This window comes from Equus caballus, chromosome 21 (genome assembly GCF_041296265.1).
Source record: "Equus caballus isolate H_3958 breed thoroughbred chromosome 21, TB-T2T, whole genome shotgun sequence".
Taxonomy (NCBI): domain Eukaryota; kingdom Metazoa; phylum Chordata; class Mammalia; order Perissodactyla; family Equidae; genus Equus; species Equus caballus.
The window spans coordinates 41,367,142-41,383,448 of NC_091704.1; the positions used below are offsets into that span (position 1 = coordinate 41,367,142).

At 39.7% G+C, this 16,307-nt stretch overlaps 1 protein-coding gene across 10 annotated transcripts in view; it reads left to right on the top strand.

Moving 5' to 3' along the window:
• Nucleotides 1–296: 296 nt before the first annotated feature.
• The window catches only part of FYB1 (FYN binding protein 1), a 159,087-nt gene continuing 143,076 nt past the window's right edge, over nucleotides 297–16,307 (top strand). For 9 of the 10 annotated variants that reach the window (XR_289206.4, XR_011430135.1, XR_011430132.1 and 6 more), the window contains exon 1: nucleotides 3,765–3,871. Coding sequence is in view for 2 of the 10 variants with exons in the window: in XM_005604297.4 (XP_005604354.2) it covers nucleotides 3,869–3,871 (3 nt within the window). In the remaining 8 variants the exon portion in view is untranslated. Of the gene's footprint in view, nucleotides 717–3,764; nucleotides 3,872–16,307 lie in introns of those variants that run through there. The other variant, XM_070245888.1, reaches the window with a different exon arrangement.

A 16,307-nucleotide genomic window follows, 5' to 3' on the forward strand; every position in this document is an offset into this window, starting at 1 on the left:
CCAAATCCAGGAACTCCCCATTTCCTCCTGCATGACCTTTTTAAGCGTTGCTGTTCTTATCCTGCTTTCTTCCCACTACTTTCCATTTGGCTATTCCATATCTATCAAAGCAGAGAGACTAGAATTTCCTTTAATTTCTATGAATCCATTTTGTGAGTTTGAGTTGTTTTTGGCTGGCACAGTTCAAAAGCATGTTGATAAAAAGTGACAAGTTTACAAAATAATGAAGTTTTAGCTGACCAGTTTCCTAGTCTGGAAACTTGAGGGGTCACTTAACATTTCTGTGCTTTCATTTCATCATCAAAAAGCAGCAATGTAGTGACCATCTCCTAGTTGTTTGACAATATTTTAGCCAAGAATTCTTCTACAGCTTCCCATAAATGAGGGGTTTCAAGGGAGGCTGTACACACGCAGAATTTGTACGCAAAGCGTATGCTGCTTTCATCAGATTCTGAAAGGAACACATGAGCCAAAAAACATTTCAAAAAATAAAAGCTGCTCTAGGATCTTAGTGCGACAGAAGAAAATATGAAAATTAATTTGCACTGGAGGAGTTTCAAATCTAGTTAAGGAGCCAAACCTAATGCAGACGATACAATGGGAAAACCGTAAAAGGCAACCATATAGAAGAACTTCTCTTCGGTGGTTTGGTCTACAGAAGTCCAGAAAAAGGAAGAGATGAGTGAGCAAGCAGCAGAGAAGGCTTCCTGGAAGAGGTGAGACTCAACATCTCTCTGTTCTCCTATCTCAGGGGTCTTGTCCAGGCATGTTAGTGTTGGGCACATGAAGTAGATGATCATTTGCTTCTTCCCTAAAATGGTAGCATTCAGGTTATAAAGCTGAAATTGTGTAAGAGTTTACGAGCATTTCTAACTCTCTATGCTGACAATTTTAACCAGGCTCCTTTCAATACCTGATACATAACACTGACAATGCTTGTAAATAACGATGAGTAAGTAATGTTACTTAAATTTTCACTAGTGCTGTCTCCCTCCATCTTCCTATAAACTGACTTAAAAAAAAAAAGGAAGCTGGTTTTCGTAAGTCACTCAGTGTCTCTGGGCCTCCCTGTCACCACCTTGCTGTCACCTTCAATAAACGCCAAAGGGGCAGACTCATTGCCTAAACAAAAGCAGTGTTCTAGAATGCAAATTTACAAAAAGAAAACACGCCCAAGTATTTGAAGAATTCTAGCCACTTTTGCATTCTCTGAGCTACTTCTCCCTCCACTAGCAGAAATAATTGCAGTGCCCATACCGCGAAAATATCTTCATCTTCTTTAGATGGTATCACTATATTTTCTGTCATCTTCATTGCATTTCCTGTTTCATTTTCCTGCTCAGGGACTGATGTACTTAATTGACTTCACGGGAAATGTACTCACGTATGTGATATTTGATATATATTTTTTTAAAGTAGTGATTATGCTCCAAAAATAAAAACTTATTGGTGGCTTATGAGTTATGGTTGGATGCTTCAGCCCTTGTTTTTTCTTAGCCAAAATACTTCTCTTAAATATATGTGTTGGAGAGACTGCTGAATTTATGTCAATAATAGCTAAAAATTACCTTAATCTGCATTTAGAAATAAACACAAGTTGAAATGGAATTCAAATGAATGAGTAGAAATTTGAAGTTGTCTAACCAGAGGCTTGTCCAGTTGGCTACATTGTTAGTAGAAAGTGCTAGATTTCTATTTATAATGGAATTTTTGTCCAACTTACTGGTACAGAGAGAAAATCATTGAATCACCAAGAATAAGTAATCATGTAGCACATGGTGAAAATCCCTTGTTAAACTTAGTCCTAACAATGTCAGAGCATCAGGATTATTTCTCTTGACAAGGCTTGCCTGGTGATCTGTTCACCACCTCATCGTATGAGTCACCTGCTTCTCCTTTTCGAGCCCAGGCTTGCCTGCACCTTAGAATTACCTGGGAAACTTTAAAAAATACTGAAGCCTGTGTCTCAAACCTGGAGATTTTGATTTAAAAGTCTGGGGTGAAGCCTGCGAACTGGGAGTTTTAAAAGCTTCCCAGGTGATTTTAATGAGGGCCAGATTGAGAGCAACTGCTTTAGGCCCTGAGCCGCACCTGCCCTGGGATAATTTCTGCGCCAGCAGACAGTGGAGAAGAGGCTTTCTGGCTGAGCTAAAGAATGTCTCCATTCCAAGGACTTTTTCCAGCCAATGTTTTATATCTAGAAGGGTGCCTGGTTCCTATACCTGCCTTGCCTTGATCATCCTCCTCCATTCATTCACTGAGCATTTATTGTGTGCCAAAGACTGTGCAATTTCAGATTCCTGATGACCCATCTGGCTCCTGATTATTCCTCAACCCACCTCTCTTTAAAACCCCCGCAAGTTTCAAGGTAACGTCAGGTTCCTTTCTAACCCCAGGAACTCGGCCCTGTTCTGCCTCCCTGTCTTGTCCCGGCAATAATTCTACCCATATTTCTAATCGCATCTTGATTTTGAAAAACATTTTCATTTTAAGGAATAAATAGTAGGAAACATCTTTTTTAATAAAGAATTTTGCATTGTTATAGTCGTGATTAGTATCAGCTCGGCATCAAGTGAAGAAATTTGGTGCCCCTCTACTGGGTGAAGGTGGGAGTCCTTACAAGAAGATCTAGAAATTTGCAACCCCAAGTTAAGCAATTGGTTGCCTTTCCTCTGCAATGAGAAAGAAAGATGAATTTCTGCCCTTGAAATTACTAAAGTATCAGGTTATATATTCAAAATAAAGGAGAAAATTCTGTGTACCTGAATGTTTTCAGAGAGGTACTATGGACGATTGGTGCAAAATCCGACTACTGGGGATCAAATACCATGCGCTTAATATCTTAATATCTCCTTCATCAATGTGAGAGATGGAGGCATCGGATGAAAATAAGTATTACCGAAAAATTAACACATGAACCTAGATTGACAGGCACTTTGTATTTTCAGTGAAATGAATGACATCCTATGATAAACTTACAAATATTGTTACTATTTACATATTGGTGAGATAGGTTTAAATACATCTGGAATTGTTAATTAAAATTATCACAATCCTTCGGTCTTTTTAAGATCATAGTGATGTTTTTAACAAGTACTATGTACTCAAAAAAGTCAAAAAGTCAGCAAAGTACAAAACAAGAATTATTTGTAATAATTTCTCTATCCAAGTCAACCACTGTTAACATTTTAGAATGGGCCCTTCATTCACAGATAGATAGTTAGATAGATAGATAGATAGATCGATCCACAAATACTGATTTGATATAAAACAGGTTAATAATGAAGATAGGGGGCCGGCTCCGTGGCCAAGTGGTTAAAAGTTCGAGCGCTCCGCTTCCGCAGCCCAGAGTTTCCCCGGTTCGGATCCTGGGCATGGACATGGCACTGCTCATCAAGCCATGCTGAACCAGCATCCCACATGCCACAACTAGAGGGACCCACAACTAAAATATACAACTAGGTACTGGGTGGATTTGGGGAGAAAAAGAAGAAAAAAAGAAGATTGGCAACAGTTGTTAGCTCAGGTGCCAATCTTTAAAAAAAAAAATAATAATGTACACAGAATTTAATATCCAGGCACTTTTTTAAAAACTCTGTGTTAATCTCTCAGACTTCAAAGTATCACCTGTACCTGCTCGCATATTATTAAAGTGTGATAACTAGATAAACCTGGCCAGTTATACAAATACTCTGAGGACTGAGATAATATGCAAATAACTCTCACGTATCAATGTGTGAAAGCTGGACAGACCACACAGTTCAAAAAAGGAAGTATACTCTGCAAAGCTAACTTGCACATTCACTGTCCGCGTTACAGCATCTTCGAGGTCGCTGGGTGCCAGGCACATCAACTCTTTTCAAAAAGAATGGTAAGTGATAGATTTTATGACTCTCCCTGGTTTCCTGGGAAACAGCTAACTTTCTCTACCTGGAGCAGAGAGGGGTGGGGGTGCTTCACCACCAGGTCCTCCAAGCCTTTGGAATTTTTGCTTGTCCAACTGTTGTTCCATTTGCTAATAAAGCTGCTGAGTCTTTATTATACCAGTATAGCTGAAAGACTATGGCTTCAGGAGTTCCCTTTTCTGATTCGAGACTTCAGAACAGAGGAAGAGCTATGCCTTCCAGAAAGAAAAGCCGCATTCTTTGTCTTTGCCTCTTAAGCTAGCTGGGTGCCAGACCCAGCAGTCAAGTTTTCTATTCTGAGCACTTTGGATCCCAGAAGATAACTCCAATGATACGCGCAGGGCAATATTGCTGATGATGAGTGCCATTTTGACAACAGAGTAGATTTTACAAAAGGAGCTTTTTGTTTAAAAAATGCATTTTATTATTTTAATTAAGAGAAGCAAATAAAGCCCCAAATAGTCCAAACCTTAGGGACAGGTTATATTGCCAAAGTTAATTGAAAGTCATTATCTGGAGCACACTTAAAATAGTGACTGTGTTCCCAGTTGGACCATAAAAACTAGCTTAACTCATAATGTAGCTGAACTACAGTGTTAATATTCTGTTACACAGTTTCATATTATTTCTCTGTAAAAGTTGGCTGCGTTCTTCTACATGTTTGTGTCTCGTGCTCCCAGAGTCTAAAAGAGAGCCAACTTTTATCCCACACACCCCCTCCCCGACTCCCCAGCCCCAGAAGTCTGGAGACTGGTTTATCCCTGCTCTCCTTATGGAGAGGATTACTTCCTTTGCCAGCTCCCAGTGAGAAGATAAGACTGAGACAATGACTGCTACAGGGACTCAGCCGGGGAGGGAGTGTGCTGCAGGCATTGGAATAGAGAGGGCAAAGGGTTCATGGGATGTGTTTGCGATCAGGAAGCGCTAGAGGCAGAAGGGGGAAAGTGTGGAAGGGAGAGAGTATGACCTTGCCATGGAGGAGAGAGGGAGAAGGAGAGATGCGGGCAGAGTTGCAGAGTCATAGCAGAGATGAATGCACAGTGGTGGAGGAAATGAGAGAGCATGACCCTTCCTGTAGCCACACATGTGAGAGGCAGGCAGCCACCAGTCAAGCTGGGGCTCAAAAGTCCCTCTAGTGTCTCCAAACTGGGTCTTTAGGTCCAGAATTCTTAGCAAACAGCTTGACCCTAATTATTGCTATCATCTTCAAAAATAAGTGAGAGCACTGTGGTTTATAGAGTTATTTGGATTTTCTTGGGGAAAATGAGATGATAATAGCAGAAAAAAAAGAAAGTTTAACAGAATAGTGTGTGTTTGATAATACATAAGCAATATTTTAAGAGATTATCCTCTTATTATGAAAGTAACATGTATTATTAAAGAAAAATTCTTAGAAATACAGATATGCAGAAATTAAATAATACATATTTTCTATAGTTTTGTCACCCAGGAGGCAATCATTATTAATATAGACCCTTCTAGAATTACATCATTTTAAAATATATTTTACAAATGTAATTTTCTATAAGTGCTATCATACTTTATAAACCATATCCTAATCTAATTTTCTATTTAAAACATTTTGAATAATATATGTTAGATATATGAGTTAGATATCATTTCTAATGATAAATCACTTTTAGTGACTATGTAGTTTTACATAATTTATTTTAGTCAGTTCTGTACAGTGAGACATTTAGTTTTCTTATTTTGTTTTTCTTTCTTTATGGTTATATGACAAGACTGTCACCTGCATTCTTTTGTATACATTGCCTGATTATTACCATTGACAGAACTACTAGAAGAATAGCTAAGTGAAAAATACATATATTTAAGACTTTTAACAAAGATATCCTCTTGTTAAACAATATTTTTTAAGTTTACTTACTATATAGTGGCATGGTAAATGAATATCCCAGCTGCAATTATGGTATGTACGTGCCTATCTTTGTAGCATGTCCAACCTATACTTAAAGAGGAAGTAGATTTCCATTAATTTCTCTTTCCCTAACATTGTTTTTGACATTTCTATGACAGGTTGCAAAAAGCCTGTGGCATATTAAGAAAGGCATTTTCTCTTTGAAAAGCATCATAGCACAGTCAGGAGGCCATATTCCTGGCTCCTTATGGTTTGCTTACTAGTTGTATGTTTTTTTCACAAGTCACTTAAGCTCTGAGTTTCTTTCTTTCTTTTTTGCTGAGGAAGATTAGCCCTGAGCTAATATCTGTACCAATCTTCCTCCACTTTATATGCGGGTCACCACCACAGCATGACTGACAAGTGGTGTGGGTCCACCCCCTGGATCCAAACCCACGGAACCTGGGTTGCCAAAGTGGAGTGTACCAAACTTAACCACTACGCCATAAGGCTGGCCCCTGAGTTTGTTTCTTTATCCAATAGTGGTGACATGATGATGATGACAGTAACTATCACACAGTGTTGCTGTGGAGTGTAAATAACATTGTAGTTATAAAGTATCTATTACAGCACAGGCACCAACCAGATACTGGATAAATAGTGGTTTCCTTCCTTCTGGACCCCAAGAAATCGTTTCCTAAGGAGGCATAGAGACTTCCAGTGAACACAGGAGGAGATTGATAATGACAGTTAACATTCACGAACCTTGACATACACTATCTCATTTAATCCCCATAGCAACCCTTACAAAAAGTTACTGCTCTCATTCCTACTTTCTCACTGAGTACACCGAGTCTTGGAAAGGGTAAGTCCCTTGCTCACAGTCACACAACTGTTAAATATTGGGACTGGAATTTGAGCAAAACTCCATGCACTCTCAGAGCCTGAGGTTTTCCACATTATGCTGCATCTGAGGAAAAGTAGGTACAAGAAGGTGCAGAGGAAGATAACGGCATGATCCAAGAAAAGCTCAGGCCTGGTTTTTAGGAGTATGAGGGGCCGTTCCTAAGATCAGGGCCCATCCCTGTTGGATTTGGGAATCAGCTGTCATAGCTGCTTCTGCTACTGCCATGATGAATTGTCCTATTTTCAGAATGCTAGTTTTATTGAAACCTATAGAAGCCACTGGGATGGGAGGCTAGATGGGGTCCTAGCTTTTTGGTTCTCCACTCCAGGGTTCAGAAAGGGGGATGAAATGACCAAATACCTCCCCTCCCTGCATGCTCACCTGCTGTGCTACTGGTGTCACTAACCCTGCCTCCTCCAGGCTGAGTGCTGGAAGGGAGCAATCAGAAACTGGGACCATGTCATGGCCCAGGTGGTTATTGGGAAATTCACCTTTTATTGCCCTCTCCCTATAACTTATTGGTAGAGGAACTGTGTGAACTTGTGGGAATGAGGCATAAAAGTACATGGGATTTTGTGAGGACAAGCACATCGGCTCTGAAGATTGACGGGTTTTAGCTACACAGTGGCAAGGAGTGGCTCCTGGTGGGATCTCAGCCCAGTCTCTCCAGTTCTCTCTCAAGCTGCTCAGTGAAGGTACAGAGTTGGCCTAGGTGTTGCCCGATATTCTTTATAACACGATTCCGCCTTTTAGAGCTGGCAGGTCTTGGGCAATATGATTCTACTTCTCGAACATCTGCCCCTGTGGAAATTGACTTAATCCGTGACCTTCAAGCAATCAGCTCACTTCACAGTCCTACAGTGGAAATAATGGACTGATACCTGTCCGCATGGCAAGTCTTTTTAGGTATATTCCAATTTGTGGAATTTTCTGGACAAAAGAGAGAAGCAGATATCCAATCATGCACAAATTGTTTTATGACTAAACCTGAAAAAATTTTAAGAAATAAAGCAAACATTGTATTTTGGGTTTTTGCTAGTTTGTTTTGCTCCTTTCATTCAGCTTTCAGTTCACATATGGGTTACGGACAAAAGAAATGTGCTATCAGTGACTCATTCATTGAACAAAGGTTTATTGAGCCTCCCCTCCTCCTCGTGGCTCTGCTAGATGAGAATGCAGGACGAATGACACAGGTCGGGTCCTGGCTTCCCAGAGCTTACACTTAGTGCAAAGTCTCAAACTTGAACACTGAGTCACCTGGAGAGTCAGGGATGGGGCCTAGGAATTCGCATTTCTAATACGTTCCCAGATGATGCTGACGCTGCTGGTCTAGGCACTTGGAGAACCACTGTTCTGTGGAAACAAGTAAAACGTCTTTTGGTGACTTCTGAAGGAGCTGAGAGAGCATACAGGAGAGACATCCTCTCTAGATAGGGGTCTGGTCTCTGAGGAGGTGATCTTTCAACTAAAGCAGTGGTTCTCAACTCTGGCTGCACATTAGAATCACTTGAGCAGCTTATAAATCACACCCATTCTCAGGGCCTCAACTGAGACCAGTTAAATCGAAACCTTCAGGTGGAAGGTGGGACCCAGCAAGGGTTGAGAATTGCTTCAGCAAAGAGTAAGAATGAGCTGGGCATGGGAAAAGTGGCAGTAAAGACCACTTCTAGCAGAGGAAATGGCAGGTGCAAAAGATGTGGGCAGGGAAGTGCTTGGATCTGCAAGAAGACCAGCATGGCCGGAGGATGAACAAGAGCAGAGGAGAGTGGAAAAAGGTAGTTTCAAGAAATAGGCAGCAGCCACATAATTGCTGGGTCTCAAAGGCCCTGACAAGAATTCAATCCTATTTTGTCCTCCCCGGCAGTCACTGGAGGCTCCTGAGCAAAAGAGTGAGTGCCAGTATGTGATTCACATTTTGAGACGAGGGCTACTTTGAAGTGATATGTTTCTCCCTCGTCCTTCAAAATTGTGCCCCCAAATTTGAACACAGTCAAGTTAGAGAATAAGTGAAGGGTTTCTAAGGGAAACAGGTTTAGGGACTTGCAAATAAGTTGATGGGCTGCAATGGAGGCCCAGATGAGAGCTGGCATCCCCGGAAAATCAGTGTATGAACTCTGAGCTAGAAGGCTCCCTCTGAGAGCTGGGGTTCCAACCCGCTTCTTTAAAGGAGAGTGTCATTCTTGTCCTTATCATGTAAGCTGGAGGAGGTCATCAGGGTCTTGAATGAAATGCTAATATCCCCAAATAAATATCTACGCCCTTGACTCCTTGGCCTATTCATATCCTCTCCATCCAAAAAAAGGGACACCTACCTTTTGCTGCAAGATCTAGCCCAATGTGTTAAAAAAAATTTCCGTGGGGGCCGGCCCAGTGGCACAGAGGTCAAGTTCGCATTCTCTGCTTTGGTGGCCCAGGGTTCACCGGTTCGGATCCCGGGTGCAGACCTATGCACCGTTTGTCAAGCCATGCTGTGGCAGGTGTCCCACATATAAACTAGAGGAAGATAGGCACAGATGTTAGCTCAGGGCCAGTCTTCCTTGGCAAAAAAGAGGAGGATTGGTGTCAGATGTTAGCTCAGGGCTAATCTTCCTCAAAAAAAAAAAAGTTTCTGTGCTATGTCAAGCAAGTTTCAAGCTAAGGGTAAGAAGTTCAAAGGTTCAAATTGTAGGTGATCTCTTTCAATGACACATCAGTGCATGCAGGAGGAAATGAGGGCCACTTAGATCACATTTTAGCATACACTAAATGTGTGACACCCTTGTTCTTGAAGTGAATGGGTGTGGAGCTCCAATTCTTCATTTGGTAACTTCTACGTCACTTCCCTAATTCTTGGAGGTGCATTCTCTGCCCTTCCTTTCCTCTCACGTCCTTCTCTTTAAAATATCATGGTATGTTATGAAATAAACAATGTAACAAATGCTCGTATACTCACACTCAGATTTCACACATATTACCATTTGCCACAATGTTGGCATTTTGCCATCCTTTTAGAAAATAAAAAAGACAAAGTGGAAGCCCTTTTTTGCCCCTCCTAGTTCCATGCCCATCCCTCCAACAGCACTTTCCTGCTCTGAAAGTGGCATCTCACCTTCTCAGCCATGTTTTTATATTTTTATTTCATCTGCCTGTATGCATAAAATAGCATATAGTAATGTTTTGCCCAGTTTGATTTTTTTGTGATTTCTGCATTTTCCTTTTTCCGCTCTGGTGTACTTTCAAGATATGTGCATTTGGACACATGCAGCTCTGGCTCAGTCTATTGAATTGCTGTGTAATTATACTGCAATTTATTCATCTTTTCTCCAACATTTAATTTGTTGTCATTATTTTCTATTTCGAACAGGACTAGAATGAATATTCTTTTACGTAGAGGGTATGGGAAGCTTCAAGTTTACTGAATGTTTGCAAAAATTGTTCTCCCAAGTTATTGTAACCTCCCACCAGCCTTGTGTGAGAGTTGCCATGTCTGTACATCATCCCTAAAACTTGGTATTGTCAGATTTATTGATAGAGTTTTGAGAATTTGTCATATGCGAAACTCTACTGCATTGTTGTTTCAATTCTCCTGATTACTTCTAAGATGGAACATATTTTCATGAGATTATTGACCATTCGAGTAACCTCTTCTGTAAATTCTCCTCATGTGCTTCATCTGTTTTCTTACAGATTATCTTTTCATGTTGATGTATAGGAATTCTTTATATAACTCTAGGCATCAATCCTGTGTCAGTTAGATATATTGCGAATTTATGCTCCCAATCTATGGCGTTTTTTTACTTTATTTTTGGTATCTCTTTTTTATACAGAAGTTTTCAATCTTAATGCCATCAAACCTAAAAATAAGCCTTTTTTCATTTCTGCATTTTTAAAAAAAAATTATTGTATTGAGTTCATATGGGCTTATAGCGTTGTGTAAATTTCAGGTGTACATTATCATATATCACTTTCTGTATAGACTGCATCATGCTCATCACCAATAGTTTAGTTTTCGTTCATCATCATACTTATGTTCCCCTTTACCCCTTTTGCCCTTCCCCCACCACATTCGCCTCTGGTAACCACTGATCTGTTCTCTTTATCCAGGTGTCTGTTTATCTTCCACACATGAGTGAAATCATATGGTGTTTGTCTTTCTCTGGCTGGCTTATTTCACTTAGCATAATACCCTCAGGATCCATCCATGTTGTCGCAAATGGGACAATTTTGTCTTTTTTATGGCTGAGTAGTATTCCATTGTATATATACCACATCTTCTTAATCTATTCATCCATTGCTGGGCACTTGTGGTTGCTTCCACATCTTGGCTATTGTGAATAATGCTGTGATGAACATAGGAATGCATAGGATTGTTGAGTACTGTTTATTTTAGCCTGCTCTGTCCTTTTCCCCTACTGCTTTCTAATGCCTCCTCCAGCGTATGTCCATGTTCCATATGTGTGTGATCTGCTTCTAGGCTTCTGTCTCTGTCATACTAGTCAATGTATTTCATAAAATTCCACATTTATCATTGTTTCTTACATCTTACTCTTCTGCTCTGAATTTATATATCTTCTTACCTAAGTACATATTCTTTTTTCCTATTGTCTAACAATTTCTACAATTATTTAGTATGGCTATTATTATCCTCCCAGACACAAGAAGGACCTAATACAGTGTAATTATCCATTGATCACAACCCTCCAACCCTATTTCTAGTTCTTAAAACTTCTACTTGGAAGAGATGAACATCACTTTAACTCATATTTAATTGGCCAAAATAACTCATATGGTCATGTCTCAGAGACGTTGGGATGTACAATCCTCAAGCATTCAGAGTACTGGCACAGATGCATACCCATTTGGAAGATGAGTAATATATACTACAATGTATATTGGTCTTTGTATGACTGAAAACTTCTTCATTTTAACTTCTCTCTTAAACGATAGTTTACCTCTGTAAAAGCATTCTAAATTGATAGTTACTTTTCCTCAACACTTTTCAGACTTATTCCATTAGCTTCTGACTTCTATTGTTGCTGATGTAAGTATGCTGTCAAGTCTAATTCTCATTCCATGTAGTTGGAAATTATCATTCCCTTTAAGATGTTTCTTTATCTTTATGTTCTGCAGCTTTACTGTACTTCTTAGAGATATGAATTTATTTTTATTTATCCTGCTTGGTACCCAGAGTATCAATTTAAAGCAGAGGTCTATGGCATTTCTGCAAACAGCCAGATAATAAATATTTTAGGTTTTGCAGGCTCTGTAGTCTCTGTTACAGCTTTACAGCTCTCCCATTGCAGCATGAAAGCAGCCATAGACAATGCATAAACAAATGGGCATGGCTGTGTTCCAATAGAACTTTATTTATAAGAATAGGTGGCAAGTGGATTTAGCCCTCAGGCTGTAGTTGCTTAATCTAAAGCCTAATGACTTTTTTAATTTTACAAAACTCTCAGCTGTTATTTCTTCAAAAACTATTACTCTACCATTTCCTCCTTCCTAGTTTTTTTTGTCTAGAGTTCCTATTAGATGACAGTTGGTCTCAATCTATCCTCCATGATTTATTTGCTCTCCAAATTTTTTAATCTCTGTGTCTCTCTGTAATAAATTCTAAATCAGTTTATCAACTTCATCTTCCAATTCACTAAGTTTTTCTTCAACTGTGTCTAGGGTGACCAATGTCTCAATTTGCCCAACACTTTCCTAGTTTTAGCATTAAAGTCCTATGTCCCAAAAAACTCTTAGTCTCAGACAGACCAAGATAGTTGTTCATCCTATCTGTGTCCAATCCTGATTTTATCCCATATATTGAGTTTTTGTTCCAGTGATTAAGTTTTAATTTCCAATTTTTTGAATTGGTTACTTTTCATAACCACCTAGTCTTCCCTAATGTCTACCTATTTTTGTTTCAAATATTCTTATACTCTCCTATGGATATCATTCATTTATTTGTTTATTGATGAATCCTAAATTCTTAAAGTCATTTTCAGATTGTTCTATTATTTCAATTTAATCTGAGGTAAACCCATCTTTCAGTTGTTGATTTTGTTGGGTTTTTCTTTTTTTTAAAAAAAAAGATTTTATTTTTCCTTTTTCTCCCCAAAGCCCCCTGGTACATAGTTGTGTATTTTTAGTTGTGGGTCCTTCCAGTTGTGGTACGTGGGATGCCACCTCAGCATGGCCTGATGAATGGTGCCATGTCTGTGCCCAGGATTCGAACTGGCAAAACCCTGGGCCGTGGAATCGGAGTGCGCGAACTCAACTGCTCAGCCATGGGGCCAGCCCCCGAGTTTTTATTTCTTATTAATAGTTTTCTTCCCATATTTTGGAATTTTGTGTTGTGGACCCATTTTTATTTCTTTTTCTCCCTGCCTTCTCTCTGCCTTCGCTAGTGATGTGCTTCTCTCTACTATTTCTTCCTGAGGACTCCAGCCCAGAACCAGGTCTATATTAACAGCTATGTGATCCAGGCCCACAGTAATATTGCACATTTAGCATATTCATTACTTAGTCAACTAGCATCTTGTCCCGGGTCCTGGCTCTGGGGCTGTGTCTAGCCCAGAGTTTCTCAACCTCATCACTTTTGTGCATTGTAGGATATTTAGTAGCATTTCTGGTCTCTCTCTCTTATTGAAATCATCTCCAGTTGAGAAACACTGGCCTATCCCAAGGCAATTCTTAGCAACAGATCATTTGGTCTCCTGTCATGTGCTAAGGATAGGAAAAAGCATATCTGTCCCTATTCTTGGTTTCAAAGAGTGACCCTAGCTCAGGTTTCCAGGTTACCCTATAGGAGCTGAACTAACAGATGCTTCTGTAACCTGAACTAACAGCCCGCCTCAGCAGCCCTCCAGTTTCACTGACTGCCTTGTCTTTCTATTCTATTTCTGACATAGAAAGCTTTATTTTCTTTTTGAATGTACCTCTATCTGTACGGTTTCTCATTTTACATTCTATCATTGACATATGGTTCAGTCAGTGAGAGAGCCACAAAACTTTAGTTTACTGACCAGCAATTGATTCTCTTCTCTCTCTCTTTTCCCTCACTTCCTTCTAGCTTCATATCTTTCACTTTTCTTTTCTCCCCTCATCCTTGATCAGTGGTATTGGGTAAATCAACAAAGTAGAGGAAATGTTTCAGCATCAGTGTCGATGAGATACTGAGAGAATTAGTCCCGTTTCTTCCAGGTCTCCACCACCCTCTCCCTTTACCACTATCCCAACCTGTTAAACAGTGGTTCTCAGAGCGTGCTCCCTAAACCGGCAGCATCAACATCACCTGGGAACTTAATAGAAATTCTTGGGCTCCCCCCAAGACTGACTGAAGATGAAGTTCTGGGAATGGGACCCAGCCACTTGAGGATTAACAAACCTTCTAAGTGATTCTGATGCATGCCAAAGTTTGAGATCCCTGTACTAAGACTTAGCTAAAGAGGTTTGGGCTGGTGGTTCTTAACCTGGCTGCACAGTGGAATCACCTGCTGAACATTACGCAGCTGCATGAGTCCCCCCAAAGAGATTCTGATTTAGCTGGCCTGCGTGGGGCTCAGGCATTCTTTTCTTTTAAACTTCCCAAATGATTCAAACATCCAGTCACAGTTTTGCTTTAGTTATTCATTTACTGCTTGGCCCATTTTGATAATCACTTATGCCAACTCTTACCTAGTGTTTCAGGAATTCTAAGCGGAAATGGTAAACTTTTAGGGAACAAAGTGTAAAATGAATTTGGTCTGGAGTTGGACTTCCTGGGTTTGAATCTCAGTGCTGCCCTTTATCAGCTATGTGACTGAACATTTTACCCTCTCTGTGCCTCAGTTTTTCCATGTGTAAAAAGAGATGAAATGAATAACTGTGCCTACCTACTGGGGTTGTTATAAGGATTACATGGGTTCATATATGAATGTCTTCAGAATAATGCCTGTCACACAGCAAAAGCTATACAAAATTTTTCTAAACTATTTATTTTGCAAGTAAAACATGCAATGACCTGGAAAACAAATTTAAGTCAAAATTAGTGTTTTGAGAAGGGGAATTTAAAGAGCATTTAAAGAATATTTCCTTTTTTTCATATTGAGAACTTCTGCTTTATAAGACCCACTTTTTCCCAAAAAGCTGTTTGGTCTAAAAATATTGATTCAATAGAAATCAACTATTTTCATTAAAAATTTCAGAATTTTACTATGTGCTTTTTAAAACCAGCTAGTGAAATTGTAAAACCAGAGCTCAGAATCACTGTTCTATAGTCAGATTTGAGTTACAAAAACTGATACGCCAGCAATAAATTCAACCCTTATGTAAATCCTGGCAGAGATCAAAAGAAGTAGAGGTGAAATAAACATCTGCTGGATTTGATCTATGACAGACATTTAGTTGAAGGAATTTGTGTGAAATGTAGTAAAAACGCTTTAATAGATAGATAGACATTTGGAGGTTTAACTTACATGAATTTGTTTTGATTTGTCAGTGTATGGCCACAGTTCAAAGGAACTACTAGCGATTTTCCTCATTACAACTTTGAAAGTAGATGAATTTACTTTATCACAAGAGGACACTCGCCCGAAAGAAAGTAATTTTATCACACATACCCACAACGGCAAGAGACAGCATTTCAGGTCTGGGTGGAGATTTTAATGGCAGAACATAGCTACCCCAACACAATAGGGCTGAGATACACACTGTTTAAATTAGTTACCTAGGGGGTGGAGGCGGGGATTTTCCAAACTATCTGTTGTTAATTATCAAGCCAACAAAGAAAAGACTGTGAGGGTGGAATAGTTCTAACTTCTGATTTCTAAGCAAAGTTCACCTGTAGCTACTGAGCATACATAGCAAAGATGGTTTCAGTTCTCAATAGATGTAAAAGTTATCCAACCTGAGCAAGCATGATTGAATTTGATAAGCAGGGCAAGGAGAGAGGCAGGAAGTTCCAGAAAGTAGCCAGAATAACCACATTCTGATGGCTAATTCCGCATGAAAAACCAGATACAGTTTCTATACATCTTGATTTTTCTACATCCTCATTTTTCTCATTGTTCTTCCCTTCCACATGGTAAGTGCTTCCATTTACTTTCTAAGCCACATACACCAAAAGAAAAAAAAAGGTCTGCTAGCACAGTCCTGAGAAACGATGTTACACCTACCCTTTGATCAGTAAGAAAACTGGTTTTTCTCTGCTTTGGGTTCACAACAGGCAGGCAGGCAGTCCACAGGTCGTGGAATATTGCCTTCTTGTGCAAGTCACTTGCACAAACTAGAAACATACCACACTTTGCATTTGTAATATCTGTGCTCCTATTTCCATTGTTGAGGTCTGTGTTTAACTAAATGGCTATAAATTCTGCATCCATAACTACTTTTAAAGAAAGATCTATTTAACAGGGTACTCTTTTACTTATTCTAATACATTTGTACCTGTAAGTGTCCTAGACTCACAAGGGAGACAAAAGGAGAGATGATGGTTACAATAAAGGCCTTTTGGAACCAGTAGGCTGAGGCTGGAAGCCTTGCTCTGACTGTAAATTCTGCTTTCTCAAGCTCTCTGGGTAGCTCTGCTTCTCCTTGCTGCCTCACACTGAGGCCAACTCAGTCTCCTTTATCAGACCCACTTGATTCTCATCCGAGAAATACCCTCTGTTTATGTTACCTGCTTGACTTT